The sequence below is a fragment of the Excalfactoria chinensis genome, chromosome 6, assembly GCF_039878825.1.
Source record: "Excalfactoria chinensis isolate bCotChi1 chromosome 6, bCotChi1.hap2, whole genome shotgun sequence".
Lineage (NCBI taxonomy): Eukaryota > Metazoa > Chordata > Aves > Galliformes > Phasianidae > Excalfactoria > Excalfactoria chinensis.
This window is the reverse complement of record NC_092830.1, coordinates 2,685,338-2,702,109: the sequence shown is the minus strand read 5'-3', so window position 1 is coordinate 2,702,109 and position 16,772 is coordinate 2,685,338. Positions and strand designations below refer to the sequence as shown.

General features: G+C 45.7%; 2 protein-coding genes and 1 long non-coding RNA gene across 6 annotated transcripts in view; 2 read left to right on the top strand and 1 right to left on the bottom strand.

Annotated features, from left to right (window-relative positions):
• Nucleotides 1-6,275: 6,275 nt before the first annotated feature.
• On the top strand, nucleotides 6,276-11,095 carry LOC140254359 (lipase member M-like). Its single transcript, XM_072340781.1, has 9 exons — nucleotides 6,276-6,299; nucleotides 7,126-7,243; nucleotides 7,483-7,681; nucleotides 7,813-7,922; nucleotides 8,318-8,454; nucleotides 8,980-9,123; nucleotides 9,888-9,959; nucleotides 10,620-10,685; nucleotides 10,865-11,095. Exons 1-9 carry the CDS (start codon nucleotides 6,291-6,293, stop codon nucleotides 11,093-11,095), a joined length of 1,086 nt encoding a protein of 361 aa, XP_072196882.1. The 5' UTR covers nucleotides 6,276-6,290.
• LOC140254361 (uncharacterized) lies at nucleotides 6,708-16,561 on the bottom strand. Of its 2 annotated transcripts, none has more exons than XR_011904175.1 (3): nucleotides 16,160-16,561; nucleotides 7,736-7,861; nucleotides 6,708-7,650 (listed from the first exon to the last, which is right to left on the bottom strand). It is a non-coding gene; the product is annotated as an uncharacterized lncRNA (long non-coding RNA). The 2 variants fall into 2 exon arrangements; XR_011904174.1 differs by having other exon boundaries at nucleotides 6,708-7,574.
• The window catches only part of RNLS (renalase, FAD dependent amine oxidase), a 67,620-nt gene continuing 67,403 nt past the window's right edge, over nucleotides 16,556-16,772 (top strand). For all 3 annotated transcript variants that reach the window (XM_072340783.1, XM_072340784.1, XM_072340782.1), the window contains exon 1: nucleotides 16,556-16,709. In XM_072340783.1, coding sequence (XP_072196884.1) covers nucleotides 16,598-16,709 — 112 coding nt within the window. In that variant the 5' untranslated portion in view covers nucleotides 16,556-16,597. The remainder of the gene's footprint in view (nucleotides 16,710-16,772) is intronic.

The window sequence follows — 16,772 nt, the reverse complement described above, 5'->3', positions numbered from 1 at the left end:
CATTGGACCTGGTGCTAGAGCATCCTATTGGGAGAGATGGGTGGTAATGGGCCCTCACCGGACCAGGCTTTAGTGAAAGGGGTCTCCCTGACCTACACAGGCTTCTGGAGACTTCTGAAACTTTGGAAAGAAGAGTGTCAAGATGAACTCTTGTGTGGCTTTATGATGAGGCAGCATGGGCATGGGGCCAAGGACAGAAGACATGGAATTCGAGAGTGATACTATCTATTATATCAAATGTAGGTCTCAGCAGATATGGGCACCTTAATCTGCCCTGTAGCTGTGAGGAATAATCACCACTTTTGAATGACCTGAAACATCCACAGTAATCTGTTGGACAGTCCCCTGTAGGTCTCCAGCTAGTCTCAAAGCAGAGCAATTCTCTAGCCAGGTCAGGCTACTCCATGCTTTGTCCTGGTCAGTTTTAAGCATCTTCACAAATGGACATCCCACCAATAATCCAGCAACTGATCCATTGCTTTGCTGCATTTACTAAGATTTTTCCCCACTGAAGTATTGATGTATTTCTGGGCCTTTCACCAGCAACTGTCGATCTTATCCTGCAGGTCATGAGGGAAAAGATGGTTCGTTATGATCACCTTTCTTGGGACAACATTTGAGAGGTGTTGAGTCAGGAAATGCCATTCCTGTTACACTGTAGGATCATTAGAAGTCATTAGACTCTCTGCTCTGTACAGAAGCAGCTTGTCCCAGATGGGAAGCTGTTGCAAAAGTTGCCCCTTCTTGATATCCAGTAATACCTCAGATGTGTTCTGCTCCAGCAATTGCATGCCAGTGGCTTTCCCTGCCTCTTCACAGTATTACAGTATCACAGTATCGTGCGAGTTGGAAGGGACCTTAGAGATCACCGAGTCCAACTCCTGGGATTCGAGCCTTCTGTGTAGCAGAGCGGCACTTCTACCACTTGCGCCACAGGGGGGATTCGAACCTGGGCCTCTGGTGTTGCAAGAGGCTCTTCTTAACCTTTTGCTTGTATCTACATTCTTCTTGGGTAACTCTGGTTAAGACATTCAGTGCAAGGTAAAAACATCTTGCATAAAAGGCGCCTTGCATGATCAAGCTGATAATCAAATATTATTGAACTACACGGCACTTCTCAGCAATTTTTTTAACTCTTCTTTCCTGCCTTGTCAGGTCCAGGCCTGATGCTGCCTGGAAGTTGATTTAAGGGCAAGGCTCCTTGCACTGGCATTCTTAGCTTGGTATTTTGCCACCTGCATGTAGCCTTTCTCTGGGCAGCAGAGGCTGCAAACATAGCCATATGGACAGAGTGGGAATGCAGAGTGCAGTGAAGTCATGGGCAGAGGTGTTTGCAGGTGCTTGAGTTCCTGCAAATATTCTGTACATGTAAACATACTCTAAACTTCTATCCACCAGAAGCACTGGAGATACATGCTCTGGTTTACACAAGCCACTGTAACAGAGTTTGGAAGAAGACTACGAAACAAGGTTGCAGGTAAATAAACTCTGCTGTTCAGATTGCTTGGACTTCTGCCATCCCTGGTCTGAGTCCTGACATTTGTGCTCCAAGAAACACCACATGTTACAAAACCAGCCCACTTCCTCCAGGAACTCTGTTGACTGTGGGGAAAAGGACCTGTAATTAAACAGAGTTCTTACTAGTGCCACATCCTGCTCTTTCACACAAGTGTTTCTATTTAGGAAAACAAACAATAATTCTGTTGATGAAAACCACAATAAGCATTGGTTCATCCAAGCCAGAGTCATTTCACTTTGACAAAGAAATGTGCCAAGAAAAGGTGGTGATACTGTCCCAAAAAAGTGACAAGCACTTGTGCCCCATTATGTCTTCTGTTGTGTGAATATTTAATGCTCGTGAGTTGGAATTCAAAGAAGAACACAGGGTGACCAGGACAATGCAAAACCCATAAGAGTATGCATACTGAAGCTCCCTGCAAAGGCATGACCTTCTGTGGAGACCTACTGTTGGCAAAACATGTTTGTTGCTTGTTCAGATCAAGTCTCTAACTGGGAATCCTCCATCTGACTGGTGGCACCTGGGACTGTCAGGAGCAACCATTCTTAACTAATGTCTGAAACGAAAATCCAAATCTGACAGTGGATTTTCCCGTGTCAGATGGGCAGGTATCTACCAGCTTCGTCCAAAAGATGCAGATGCAGAGCCATATCAGAGAGCTGATGGTCATGCCAGCCTACATTTACTTTGTCCTCTGGATTGCCATGCCAATAAAAGTCAGGCTGTCAACATTATGTATTCATCCTTTGCTAGGTAAGCCTCTTTCCTTTTAACCTAGGCCAAGATTTATAACCTTCTATGGGCAGTGTTGTCACCCTTTGCCTGCTGCTGGCATGCACTGCTGGCAAACACTGCCAAGGAGTTTCAAAGGCAAGGAAGATACACATGAGCAGACAGTGTCCTGTGTGGCAAGACCAGAACACGTTGCCCTTCAGATTACAGTTGAGGAGGCTGGAATCCATTTGCAGAGGTATGCCAAAAAATGCAGTTGCCAGTTACTGGATGCCACAAGATGTGGATGTTCTGTATGACGTACTTGTTACCCAACAACTCATTATCTCCTTTCAAGATGTGGTGCTATGCTTTTGCCCTCTTTGAGGTTCAGGACACCCTCCCTGAATTATCCTGGAGAGGAAGAGCAGGCAGTGTGATTGCAGACAGGTCAGGTTTCGCGTCCTTGATGGACAAACCTCAGCCTCTGTGTGTCCCTTTATAAGCCAAGGTAACCAGCTCACTTGGTGTCATTTTCCTTCCCAACTGCACAGACGGGCCTGGAGCAGAAGGTCAGGTTGAGCTGTAACTCATACTTTCCTTCTAGTTCATGCTGTCTCTGAAAGAACTGTTCCCAACAGAGTCACAAGGTGTTCTTTGTTGCTTCAGCTATTCATTTCTTCTTCTAGAGACACTCACTGAGAACTTGAGCATTTGGTCTCTGTAATAGTTTCCTCTAGAGAGCCTGCTTTGCAGTTCTGCATCTGAGCAATGTGGATTTTGTGAGCATCAGCTCTACTGCAGTAGAGCTTAGGGAGTAATGCAAACTTCATGGCTCTGGTTGGACATTTCTCTGATTCTCTGTCCCTTCTGTGAGCGTGTGTGTGTCTCTGCATTGATAGCTTTGGCTTTGTTGAATCCTTCTCATGTAACAGTCTCTCCTCTGAGGAAGGCACTGTTGGGCTTTTGTCAAATGTGTGAGTTCTTGGTGTTTTCTAGTAGACTCTTTCATTTAGTGCTGGGGGGTAAACACTGGCAAGACCCACAGCTGAGTTAAGGGACCCACAGTACCTGGGATCTGAGCTCAGAGGTGCTGTAAAAGTTGCTGCAGAACCTCCAAAGAAGATGAAATGGGATCTTGATGGGAGTGCTCTGCTGGTGGGAACAGGGGCTGCCCTGCTGCAGGGTAGCTCTGGAATGCACCAAGTACCTGGGGAATTTTCCAGGAGTACTGATGAAACTTAGATGTCTTGCATGAGGAGATGTGGACCATCATTTCATTTGGGCCATATGTGATTTAACCCTGTACAGAAACCCTACTGCCTACTAGTGAATGTGCGGAATGCTACAGGCATGTGCAGTGACTAATCTCTTTCCATTCTCCTTTGCCACAGAGGCCTTGATCTCTGGGGATTGCAGGACAAGTTGCTAAACATAAATGGGTAAATGGCTGAGTGCTGGTGTTCTCACTGACACTTGTAGGCTTTGTGTCAGAACTTGTTCTAGGTCTGAGCTATTGAGGTGTGCCACTATAATATTTAGAAGATGTTGACTTGGACAGCAGAGCCTTCAGTCACTTCCTCCAGGATGTATGCAACATCATAGTGCTTCTTCCTGCTGACAGAACATACTGATTAGCTGCGTGAGGGGATGGGCTGACTGCACTTTGGTAGGTGCTTCTGCAAGTCTTCGGTCTAAGTACTACAAGTGGGATCATCCCCTGTGCTACATCAGACCAGCCTGTGTACAGCCAAGCCCTGGAAACCAAAATGTAGATCCCTCCTTCCCTGTTACCCTGCCCCAAGTCAGCTTGCTCATCCTACACTCTTGCATGCAGTCTGAACTTCCTGAGTAACTTCCTCATTACAGCACCTACCTCTTCTTTGTCAGCTCCAGACTGGCTGTCCAAAAGTAGTGTAGGGCTTACAGCTCTTCTGGACAAGCAAGGGACTCTTTCTGACAACGGCAGAAAAGCAGGTTTTCTTGGCACAGAATCTCTGAAGCAGCTTTGCTGATCTTTGGCAATTTATGCCATCTTAATGTCAATGGCTACAAAAAAAATCATCATTTAAAGGTACATCAGAGGATGCTGCAGTACTTCAGACTCAATGACTAAGCACTGCTTCTCATTCTCTGCCACAAATCACTATTTTTATAAGAAAATGATACAAAAAGTTGAATACATACAGTATTGCCTACCCCAACAAAGGAAAAAACTGTTTCATAAGTAGGGTGTGCAGCAGAAAAACACAACTGTAATGAAAACCGGGGTGAGTTTTGCAACAGTACAATAGTGCTAAGACTATTGTTATAAACCATAGAGGGAGGACTTGTCTGACAACTGCTCATTTCTAAGCAGGCCAGACTTCTCTCTCCGTGTGACCCATGCTGCTTCCTGAAGTACCTATTTCAGTAATATTATCTGCCTTTGACACTGCCTAGACAAGGCCTGGATTGGGAAGCGCTGAAACCTGGATTTTGGTGAGAAGCAACACTGACACACTGATACATCTGCACAGACACAAAGCTGGGTACTAGCTGGCACTAAAAGATGCAGGACCCAGACTTATGCTAACAGCATTCTGCATCAGTATGGCCACAGTTAGGTGCAGAGGCCCCAGACAGCCACCATGAAGGGCAGGTCCTGTTTGACCAACCTGATCTCCTTCTGTGATCTGGTGACCCATCTGGTGGATGAGGGGAAGGCTGTTGATGTGGTCTACCTAGACTTCAGCAAAGCCTTTGACACTGTCTCCCACAGTATTCTGCAGGAGTTGGCAGCCCGTGGCTTGGACAGGTACACCCTTGGCTGGGTAAGGAGCTGGCTGGAGGGCCGGGCCCAGAGAGTAGTGGTGAATGGAGCTAAATCCAACTGGCAACCGGTCACGAGCGGTGTTTCCCAGGGGTCGGTGCTGGGGCCTGACCTCTTCAATATCTTTATTGATGACCTGCATGAGGGCATTGAGTGCACCCTACAGAGGCCCTACAGAGGGATCTGGACAGGCTGGAGAGCTGGGCTGAAGCCAATGGGATGAGGTTCAACAAGACCAAATGCTGGGTCCTGCACTTTGGCCACAACAACCCCAGGCAGTGCTACAGGCTTGGGGCGGAGTGACTGGAAGACTGTGTAGAGGGAATGGACCTGGGGGTGTTGATTGATACTCGGCTGAACATGAGCCAGCAGTATGGCCAGGTAGCCAAGAAGGCCAACGGCATCCTGGCTTGCATCAGAAACAGTGCTGCCAGCAGGAACAGGACAGTGATTGTCCCCCTGTACTTGGCACTGGTGAGGCCACACCAGTGTGGCCAGTTTTGGGCCCCTCACTGCAAGAAAGACATCGAGGCCCTGGAATGTGTTCAAAGAAGGGAAACAGAGCTGGTGAGGGGTCTGGAGCACAGGCCTTGTGACGAGTGGCTGAGGGAGCTGGGATTGTTCAGCCTGGAGAAGAGGAGGCTCAGGGGAGACCTTATTGCTATATATATAATATATATATATTGCTCTATAACTTCCTGAAGGGAGGTTGTAGTGAGCTGGGGGTCTGTCTCTTTTCTCGTGTAACTGGTGATAGGACCAGAGGGAATGGTTTCAAGCTGTGGCAGGGGAGATTCAGGCTGGATGTTAGGAAATACTGCTTCTCAGAAAGGGTGGTCAGGCAGTGGAATGGACTGCCCAGGGAGGTGGTGGAGTCACCGACCATGGGGGTGCTCAAGGAATGATTTGATGCTGTGCTGATGGTCATGGTTTAGTGGGAGCTATTGGTAATAGGTGAATGGTTGGACTGGATGATCTTTTAGGTCTTTTCCAACCTTGGTGATTCTATGATTCTATGGCTGAACTACTCCCTGTGGCCTCACACCACATGTGCCCCCCTCATCCCCTGGGGGCACTCAGGCGGTGTTGGTGTCCCTTGTGTTCCTGCTTGTTTACATCAGTCCCATTGTCCCCTAGGTGTGACAGAGAGGAGAGATGTGGCTGCTGTTGGTGGCTCTGGGCCTGGTCCAGGAGCTGGCTGATGCCAACCCACATGGAGAACTGAGCCATGAAAACCCCGAGCAGTTCATGAACATTGTAAGTACCTCAGGAAAGAGTCCTCCCCAAGGTACCCTGTCCTCTGCCTGCTGTCAGTCTTGCTGGGGAAGGCATGGGATGTTGACCAGAAGCAAGTTGTTCTGATTTTTCTTTTGGTATTTCTCACTTCATGCCCTCATCCTGAAGTTGGTCACTCTCTGGTGGTCCTCCAGAATAGATGTGAGTGTGGAGCCAGTGCATGTGAAGGTGACACCGGGTCATGACGGCACATGGTGGGTGGCCGTGAGTCAGACTCAGCATGCTGGACACCAGCAGGTCTGTCAACAGTTGACAGGCTGGTTCAGCCCGGTTCTGTGCCCACTGGGGTGGAGGGATTTCGCAAAATCCATGCCTCCAGAAAAGGGAAGCAGGGGACCCCAAAATAATTAAAAACATCAGCAACGATCTGGGGAGAAACAAATCTACTAAATATGGTATCAGAATGCAAGATAACACACTATAATACAATATAATTAGAATTGAAGCTAATAAATCAAATATAATGAGAGAGTATCTGAAAGCCTTTACAGTCATACTGAATTGATGCGCACAGTCAGGACGGGCAGCAGCCAGGAGAGGCAAAGAAGAAGAGCAACAAAAAGAAAAAATCCGATCAGGTGACTTTGCCAGGAGTTCTATCTCCTCTCTGACCACAAAGCCTCTGGGGAATGCAGTTCTTCTTCTCTTCTGGGCAGGTACACAGAACTGGAACATTAACACTTTAACTCCCAGTGCACTTCATGGTGTTATCATGTGGAATACCAGTAACCAAAAATCATCAAACCATGACAAGATTGCCTCTTCCACTGCCTTCCTGTCCCTGCAGAGTGAGAAGATCCACTTCCAAGGGTACCCCAGTGAGGAGTATGATGTGCTGACTGACGATGGCTATATCCTTAGAGTGAACAGGATTCCCCACGGCAGAGGCAACACTGGGGACTCAGGTGAGTTTGATTTCACCAGGCAAGCAGCACATTTATCAAACTGTTCAGAGACAAGACTGTGTACAGGAGGAAAGTTGTGCAAAGCATAATTCCCTGGGGCAAATCCTCAGCCCTGGGTCAGGGTTTCCTGATGTCTCAGAGCCAGTGATCTCAAATATTCACTGAGATTCATGAGGATATTTTCTTTTTATCTAGGAAGGAGTTTTCTTGTGTGAAGTATCTGATTTCTTCTCATTCAGGATCCAGGTCACCTGTGCTGATAGTGCATGGGTTCAGCTTAGATGGTGGTGACTGGGTGGACAATCTCCCTGATAACAGCCTGGGCTTCATCCTGGCGGACAAAGGGTATGATGTATGGATCGGAAACTGCCGGGGCAACAGCTGGTCCCAGAAGCACTTGAACCTCTCTGTTGACCAGAAGGAGTTTTGGGACTTCAGGTGAGGAAGAGCATGAGGGTGGAGCCAGGAATCAGGGCTGCTGGTTTTACTCACCCCAAATCCCTGGGAGGTTGCAGATAGCTGGAGAGTGGGAAATGGGTATCCTTTCCAGCTCTTCTTTTGCTTTCCAGCTTCCATGAGATGGCTGTGTACGATGTCCCAGCCATGGTGAACTTCATCCTGCAACATACAGGGCAGGAGAAGCTATTCTACATCGGCCATGCTCAGGGTAACTCTCTGGGTGAGTGGGAACAAGGAGCTGGATGTGCAAAGAGTTTACTACATGTTATGTCTTATTCTAGCTTTAGATATGCTCCCCTTCCCCTTCTCTTCCAGCAGAAGTTCATTTGTTCAGAGAAAAGGATCACCTGTTCCCACCTACCCCAGCTCTGATCTGCTAGTCAAATCTCCTTCTGAAGGCTCATTTTCTAGGGAAAAAAAAAGAAATAAAGGAAAGGGGAAGGGGAAGGGAAAGGGAAATGGAAAGGGAAAGGGAAAGGGAAAGTAGGAGGGAGGGAGGATTTTCAACAAGGTCCCAGGTCAGAGATCTCCTCAGTCAGACCAGGCATATATATGAAATATATGGCATCATTGTTGCTGCTGGAGTTATTGTTATGATCTCTTGCTGTTTCTTAGGTTTCATAGCATTTTCAAGCATGCCACACCTGGCTGAGAAAATCAACCTGTTCTTTGCTTTGGCTCCTCTTTACACCTTTCATCATGTTAAAGGCCCTGTGTTAAAGATTGCATTTTTACCAGACACACTGTTGAAGGTATGGCAATAATTTTTTCTGCTATTTCCATGCATTTTCCCAATGAATTAATTAAATTAAGTGATTTTAGTAAGTCACATCCTTTGTGTCATGATAGCTCTTCAGCTGTCGTGAACTGAGACCACACCTTCTCCTGGTCTTGAAGATCCCAGTCTGCAGGGATGTCCCTCTCTCCAGTTGAACACGCACAGATTTCACTCTAAACCACCCATACTTGACCATCATTCTTGCTTTTAAATAGAGGGGAAGATGAATTGTGTGAGTTTGGCTATCTCGGGCAGAACTTTTGGAACACCAAGACAATGGGGACAACAGCATGCGGTGGAAAGGACGATGATGGCTTTATGCTGTTCTGAGGCTCAGATGTGACCATGGGGCAGCCTGCTCATGAGTCTGGCTGGCTCAAACATGTCCCCAGCCCTACTGAGTAGCTACCTGACAACGCTGTCTGGGGTCAAGAGGTTCCTGTGAAGAGAGGACATATGTAGCAGGAGATGCAGTGACCTGTTTCTTCCACTCTTGCAGATAATATTTGGAACAAAACAACTGACCCTGGTGGGAAGGAAGGAGAGAGCCATTCTTGCTAAGACATGCAGCAACAAGCTAATAGCTGAAGTCTGTGAAAATGAGATCTTCCTTATTGGTGGATACAACAAGAACTTGAATGTAGTAGGTGTATCACAGCTTCTCTCTAGGTCACAGTGACACACACGCCATTTCCAGTTTCCCTGAGCTTTCCCTAGACAAATGGAAACAGATACTGAGATTCAAGAAACAGGGTTTCCTCATTCCTGGAAAGCACTGCCAGGTGTTTTTCTTCTAGGCTGCTTTGAGTGTTTTACCTAGGTACTGTGCAGTAAACATTCTCTGCATGGCAGAGTTAAAAATGACAGCATGAGAAAGTGTTTATCAATTATGCACCAAACAAAAACATTTTTCTTGTTGTAAGATGAATATATGTTTGTGTGTGATCTGCATAATTAGCAATACAATAATAATCATAAACCAAAACAAACAAACAAACAAAAATAAGGTGTAAATATCACTGGTCAAGGCAGTGGTTATTTGGAGGTTTCCTTCGGCACTGTTCACTGTCAGGGTGTTAAGCCCAAAAAATGCTGCTGTAGGTAAGAATCATTTGTGGTTTTCTCTGCAAAGGGAAGGTAACTTCGACCTTATTTCTGGCTGGCCTGTGACGTGTTTGCAGGAAAAATATTTTCTGGCCTGGTTGTATCTGCATCTTAAAATGATGGTTTACAACATATCTTTAAAAGCAGCTACTCATCTCTGAGTAGAGTAAAGCTACTTTCACATATCAAAATTACATAGCAGTTGTAAGACAGATTTGATGATGATAATGATTTTTTAAATTATTTCCTTTTTTTTTTTTTTTTTTTTTTTTTTTTTTTTTTTTTTTTTTTAACTTCCTGCAGAGTCGTCTGGATGTATATCTAGCTCATTTTCCAGACTATACATCAGTAAAAACTCTTCTCCACTGGGGACAGGTAGATACTCTGATTTTATAATGACAGTAACAAATTCCTTCTATCTGTGAATACAGTATTTTACAATGTTGTAGAAATGGATAAGGAAATAGAGTGTGCCAAAGCCAATAAAAGTGATTTGAAATTACTTCACCACAGTGTAGTAAACAATAGTGAAGAAGTCTGGTCCAGTCCTGGGTAAGCACCTATGGAGGTATTTTTGGGATGCTCTCTTTGCTCCACCGTACTTGATTCAGGGTGCTTGTCACCTGAGATGTTAAAGCACATGCAAGGTGAAGACGTGATCTGGGACAGCTAGTGTGGTTTCACCAAGGGCAGATAGCACTAAGGAGAAAGCAGCTGTCCCATTCTTAAAAGGAGGGAGACTGGCTTTCTACACAGTCTAATAGTGATAGGACAAGAGGGAATTATTTACAACTAAAAGAGGAGGGCAGGTTTAGAATATACGTTAGGAGGAAATTCTTTACTCAGAGGTTGTGGAGGCACAGGCTGTCCAGAGAAGCTGTGGATCCCCTGGGTAACATGATTTAGTGGGTGGCAACCCTGCCCACAGCAGGGGGGTTAGAACTGGATGGGCTTAAGATCGCTTCCAACCCAAACCACTCAATGACTACGATTCAATTATTCTATGATTATGACTCTTAAAAATTTCTGCTTCAGACTGCCAAGACTGGGGAGTTCAAGCAGTTTGACTATGGGGAGAAGAATCAGGAGAAGTACAACCAGGTAAGCAGGAGCTTGTGGATGAAGAGGATAAGGCTGTCTGCATGGGATGAGGGTTGCATACTCCAGTGGCTGATGTGGCTAGAGTCTTCTAGGATGTTAAAGACAGTACGCCACATCTATTAGTATCTATCAGCATTATTAATATCAAAGTCGATGAATAACTGCAACATTTCCCCCAGACCACCCCGCCCTTCTACAGGATAGAAGACATGACAGTGCCGACTGCATTGTGGAGCGGTGGGCAGGACTGGGTTAACCCACCTCCAGAGACCCAACGCTTGCTCTCCCGTATCACCAACATCATCCATCATGAACACTTCCCTGACTGGAACCACTTTGACCACCACTGGGGTAAGGATGCCCCACAGCGCATGTATGGACAGATTGTCAATCTGATGGATAAAAATTAATGAAGGGACTACATGTTGGCCTACGGCAAAAGAACCATTTGTTCCCACAGTCTCAGTGGCATGAGTTTGGGGTGAGGTGTGCTGTTCTCCTCTTCCCTTTTTAAAAATGCCTCCTATCACCCTATTCTGCACCAATTTAATGAGTTAAAAAATCAGCCTGTTCTCCGTGACTCGAATTTTCAATAAACTCTTGTACAACAATCTGACTGCAAACTTTTGCTTGGTAGGCACACCATGTTTGTGCTTGCATGCCACTGATGGGGAGGGGTGCACAGAAGACCCTGGCAACATCTTTTTAACTTTTCTTGGCCCAAAGTATTGATTGCCTGGGGCACATTGTGGCCTGGCTGGCCCCAGACTTCCTACCAATACCAGTTCAAGTTCTCCCTTGGCTACAGGTGAGTTCTCAAAGTGACCTGAAGAATCTGGGGGATATGTAATATAGAAGAACATCCATTCTCTTGCCAATGGAGACCTTGGCCACAAAATCAACATTCGCTTGCCAGATCTGATGCATTGCCAGTACACACGACTTGATGAAAAGACATTTTTATATGACATTTTACTCCAGAAATTGAGCATGTAATTTGGGGTGTTATTTTTGGTGAATGATGGGTGGCAAGAGGCCTTGTCCAAGGACCTGGAAAGGTGAGAGGGGGATAGCACTGACTTCAAGAGAGAAATATTCAACTGGAAGAAAGTGGAAGGAAACGGGAAAAGTAACTGCACACCATAAGCCCAAGGGATTGTGAAAGGGCAACACTTCAGTAGAAGGGAGATTCAGGTTAGATACCAGTAAGAAATTCTTTACTCTGAGGCTGCTGAGGCACTGGAACAGGTTGCCCAGAGAAGCTGTGGTTGCCCCATCCCTGGAGGTTATCGCCTTGGATGGGACCTGTGCAGCCTGATCTAGTGAGTGACAACCCAGCCCATGGTTGAAATCAGTTAATCTTTAGGATCCCTTCCAGTCCAATTCTGCAGTTCCATGATTTGATGATCTGGGCTGTGGCATTTGGCTAGGTCTTTACTAACAGATAACTCACCTAGAACAGTGTTCCACATGACCTCCTGGGATGACAAAAAATCAGCTGTGTTTCATAAAAAGTTGAATTTAACATGCCTACAGTGTTGCCTAAATTAATTTTTACCTTCTTACTGTCTTGGAAACCTGACTTTCTGTCTGTCTTCCTTTCACTCTCTCTACTCCTCTCCCTCCACCCATCCCTCTATCTCTTTGACTCTCTGTCTCTCTGTCTCTCAACATATCAGGCAGCCAGCCACTATTCTATAGATCTATCAATCCTATCCTCCGAATGCAATGTGATGATCTGTCATGAAGCCTACCTAAGATAGAACTGCATGAGATTACCCAAAATCCAAATCATATATCTGAGAGTGATGTCCAAATGGTCTTCTTCAAGTCAGATGATTAGAGGACAACACAGGCAGGGTTTGGGGATGTAACATGATGCTCAACATGAAATCAGACCACTGCTTTGCCAGAGGCACTGCAGGGTGAAAGAGGTGACAGTCGCTGTGGGTTGGAACCAAGCTGTGTGTTCTTCTGTGTCTCGTTTAATGTCACCTTCCTACAGGATGACTGACAGGATGCAAGTGACAAACGCCAGTGCAGGCATCCAAACTTACCACCTCAAACATCAGCAAGCTCATCCAAACCACACAAATCTCTGTTCCCGAAACCAGGTCCAAGGAGCTCCTGGCTGTGCCCCAGTCTCTGTTTCAGTCCCATGCCCATGGACACTGTGGGATCAATCACTATGGCTATCTGGATACCCATGGTGGAAACGTGGCACATTTCACCAGGAGAAGATAAGTGGAGGATGGAAGGATTATGACTGTCATAATCCATAGTTTCTCTTGCAGCAGTGAGCTGAGTTAATCCCTGAAGCAGCTTCTAACAATGTTGTTCTAAAATACTGTGCCCCATCTCTTCTGCTTTTGTACAAACATGCATGAACTCCATATTGGCGCTGCACATCAAAATATGATGCCTTGGTAAATATTAGTTATGTTTCTCTGCACAAAATTTTTATCCTTGAAGAAATATCAGCATATTACAGAGGTCCCAGTTCCAAAACTGGGACAAACTTTGGAAATTTTCAAGCATTTCTCTTATTTTCTCTTTTGCTTCTGTTCCAAGGTATATTCTATCTGGCAAGATTCATTAGGCTCAGGCTAGAGGCACTGCCTGCAGAGCTGCTGTGTGCTGGGGAGGAATTTTACTTTTGTTGATCTTTTGGAGGCTCCTGCTGGCCATCAGGGATCCTATTAGGGTTCATCTAAATGGTGGCCCTGTTTGCGGGGTATTAATTGCTCCTACCCTGTGTGTCCAGAAAGCTGCCAAGGGCAAGTTGTTTCTGGGGAGCAGGAAAGAGAATTAAGAAAAAAACAACAACAACAAAAAACTTGTTTAAATAGGATTAATTTGAGCTAGAATTTGTGCTACTGAAAGATGCTTAAGGAATCTTTTAAAGATAGAAAAGTAAACAATTGCATAAGCTGATATCTGAAAAGCTGATAATCTGATCAGCTGATAAAATTTACAAATCCTTTACTTTTTTTTTTTTTTTTTTTTAGAAGAGGCAAAAGTATTTACTGCAGTGCTCTGGAGACAGACTGTCCTGAAGAAATGGGAAAACATGATTAAGTAAAGCGTATTACACCAAATGGCAGTTCTGTGGAAAGTTTATGTGGATGAAGCAGAAGCATCATATTTAGAGGACAAATAAGCATTAAATCATACATTATTTACAACAAGCAGTGTGGCCTTGCGATAAAAAAGGAAACCACAATGAATGCAAACTTCATAAATAACTTTCATTAAATTTTCATTTCTGCTTGCTCACTGTGTTCTTCAAAGAAGAAAGGCATAGGACAGGACCTATAAAGAATGCAGCAGATGACAAAGCATCACTGTGTCAAGGAACAAACACAGGGCACGTTCCTGTGGGTTGTTTTTCATGAATTACTCCACAAAACTTCTCTCCAAAGGATGCTGTGGCTGCTGCAAATTTATAAGACTTCACAGAGCAAGTGTGCAAAGTCTTGCAAAATCCATCATGGAATATTAAATAGTATCACAATTGGATCAGGAGGATGGGAGAGGATGAGACCCCTAACAATTCAGGCTGTGTTTCTCCAGGCAGGCAGGAAGTCTGGAACAAAGAAACATTTTACTGATGCTTGCAAAGAAATACTGCAAATGCTCCAAACCTAATGAGCTGGCTGAGGCAGATCTTAACACAATTTGTCCCCAAACTGTCAGTATATGCATATGTAGAAGACATCTGTCCTAATGGCAACCAGACTTGATCTTATTTCTTTATGAATTACTTGTACTGACAATAATATTCACTCAAATATATGCAGAACCCTCTGCCAGCAGCTGTCTGCATTCACAATCTACTGCACAGATTACGTAATATTACAGATGATTTCTGTGGCACTCCTTGGTCTGTCATGTGTAAACATATTGAATTAGAAGAAAGCTCTTTAGTCAGAAAATAAACAACTCAAAATAAAAGATTCGGACTTATTACCAAAATATCTCAGATAAACCCAAAGACGTAGGCAATGCGTACATTCCTTAAGCCTTTTCTTACTTTGGATTTTGTACATTGCATATCAGAATTACAGGACTGCTAGACTGTCCTTCTTGTAATTGCTTTTCAGGATTTATTTTTCTCAATTATTCCTCTTTGGCTTTTTAGATGTTGAAAAGAAATAAACACATCCCAAATGTGATTAATTACCATTTTTATTGAATTTTAAAGATACCAGAACCATATTACATCTCAGGACACATAATGTTGCTCTGGTTTCTCTCCACAGACCTGTTAGATCTCTTGGATCCATCTTGGAAGGTTTAAATGTCCTTTACTGGTCCTAATACAGCAATAGTTCTGTGTCCCTGATGAAGCCACAAATAAGCTAAATCATGATGGGGTTGTAATTACATCAACATCTTCATAACTCTTACACTGTATAAAGCAGATCCACCTGAATGAATGGAAGAAGATAGTTTCACAAAAGATGGAAAGTATGGACTGCAATGTAATAAAATGAGCACTGCTCAAGTGCAGTTATTATTCACTGGGAATAAAAAAAAGAACCTGCAAATGTTTTGTTCCAGAAGATGTGGTATATGCAGCAATTTTGCCAACCAAGCAGGAATAACTCAGCTCTGTTAGAAATTCTGGTACTGACTCTACAGCTAATCTGTTGCACTTTGATAGGTAGACAAATGTTTAGCTGCCCTGGCATTAGGCCGGAATTGATCATCCTGCTTCAAGCAGGACGTTTGGCCTGAAGATCCTTTGCAACCAGCTTCACTGTGGTTTGTGATAATGCTTCACAAAAGTACGTGCATTTCAGGGCTGGGGTGTGGCCAGCAGGGCAAGGCAGTTGATTGTCTCTCTCTGCTCTGCCCTCGTGAGGCTCCATCTGGAGTACTGCACCCAGGCCTGGGGCCCCCCACACAAAAAGATACAGGGCTGTTGGAGTGGTCCAGAGGAGGGCCATGAAGATGATGTGAGGACTGGAGCACCTGTCCTACATGGACAAATGGAGGGAGATGAGCTTGTTGAGTCCAGAGAACAGAAAAGCTCTAGGGAGAAAGCAGCTGTCCCATACTTAAAAGAATGGAGTCTGACTTTCTACACACTCTAATAGTGTTAGGACAAGAGGGAATGATTTAAAACTAAAAGAAGAGGGCAGGTTTAGAATATACATTAGGAGGAGATTCTTTACTCAGAGGTTGTGGAGGCACTGGCACAGGCTGTCCAGAGAAGCTGTGGATGCCCCATCTCTGGAGGTGCTCAAGGCCAGGTGGATGGGGCCCTGGGCAACATGATTTAGTGGGTGGCAACCCTGCCCACAGCACGGGGGTTGGATCTGGATGGGCTTTAAGATCCCTTCCTACCCAAACCACTTGATGACTATGATTACCCAAATGTTAAGGCTGCCGTCTGTACTTTACCAGGCTCTGCAGGGTGAATAACTGTTACCTTCCGATAACCTGACTGTCACTACACTTCGACCTACCTGGTGCCCCTTCAGATGTTTCACAGGAGACCTTCTGGTGCAGTCCGATCAGACTGTGACAGGACTCTCGGAATAAGCCTGCTTGAGATGCACGGTTCTCAGATCCAAAAGGTTCTCCCTGCAGCTGCAGTGTTTGAGACCACTAGTACACGCAGCTCACCTAGCGTTTTATGATGGGGTTTCTTCTATCCACCGGAGAACAAAAGCTTTACACGCAGGTAGGCCGAAGGAGCTGTATTCTGACCGCCTAGATGGCCAAGGCCAAGTCTGCACGCTCGGATGGATTATGCCCCTAAACCAAGAGGTCGCTCACCATCCCGAGCTCCAAACCCCACACTAGGATCGCTTCGGCACACCCAGCGCCGGGCGGGCACACGGCACCCAACGCCCGCCTCAGCGCGCAGGGGGCGTGGTGCGGCGCCGCTCCTCCCCGCGACGATGGCGCGGGTGCTGGTGGTGGGTGCGGGGCTGACGGGCAGCGCTTGCGCGGCTCTGCTGCAGGGGGCGACGCGGGAGCGGGTCAGCGTGTGGGACAAGGCGCGCGGTGCAGGTGGGTTCGCGCGGGAGGGCCGGGCGGGTGCGGCGGGAGGGGGGGGAGGCGGGCGGGCGCTGA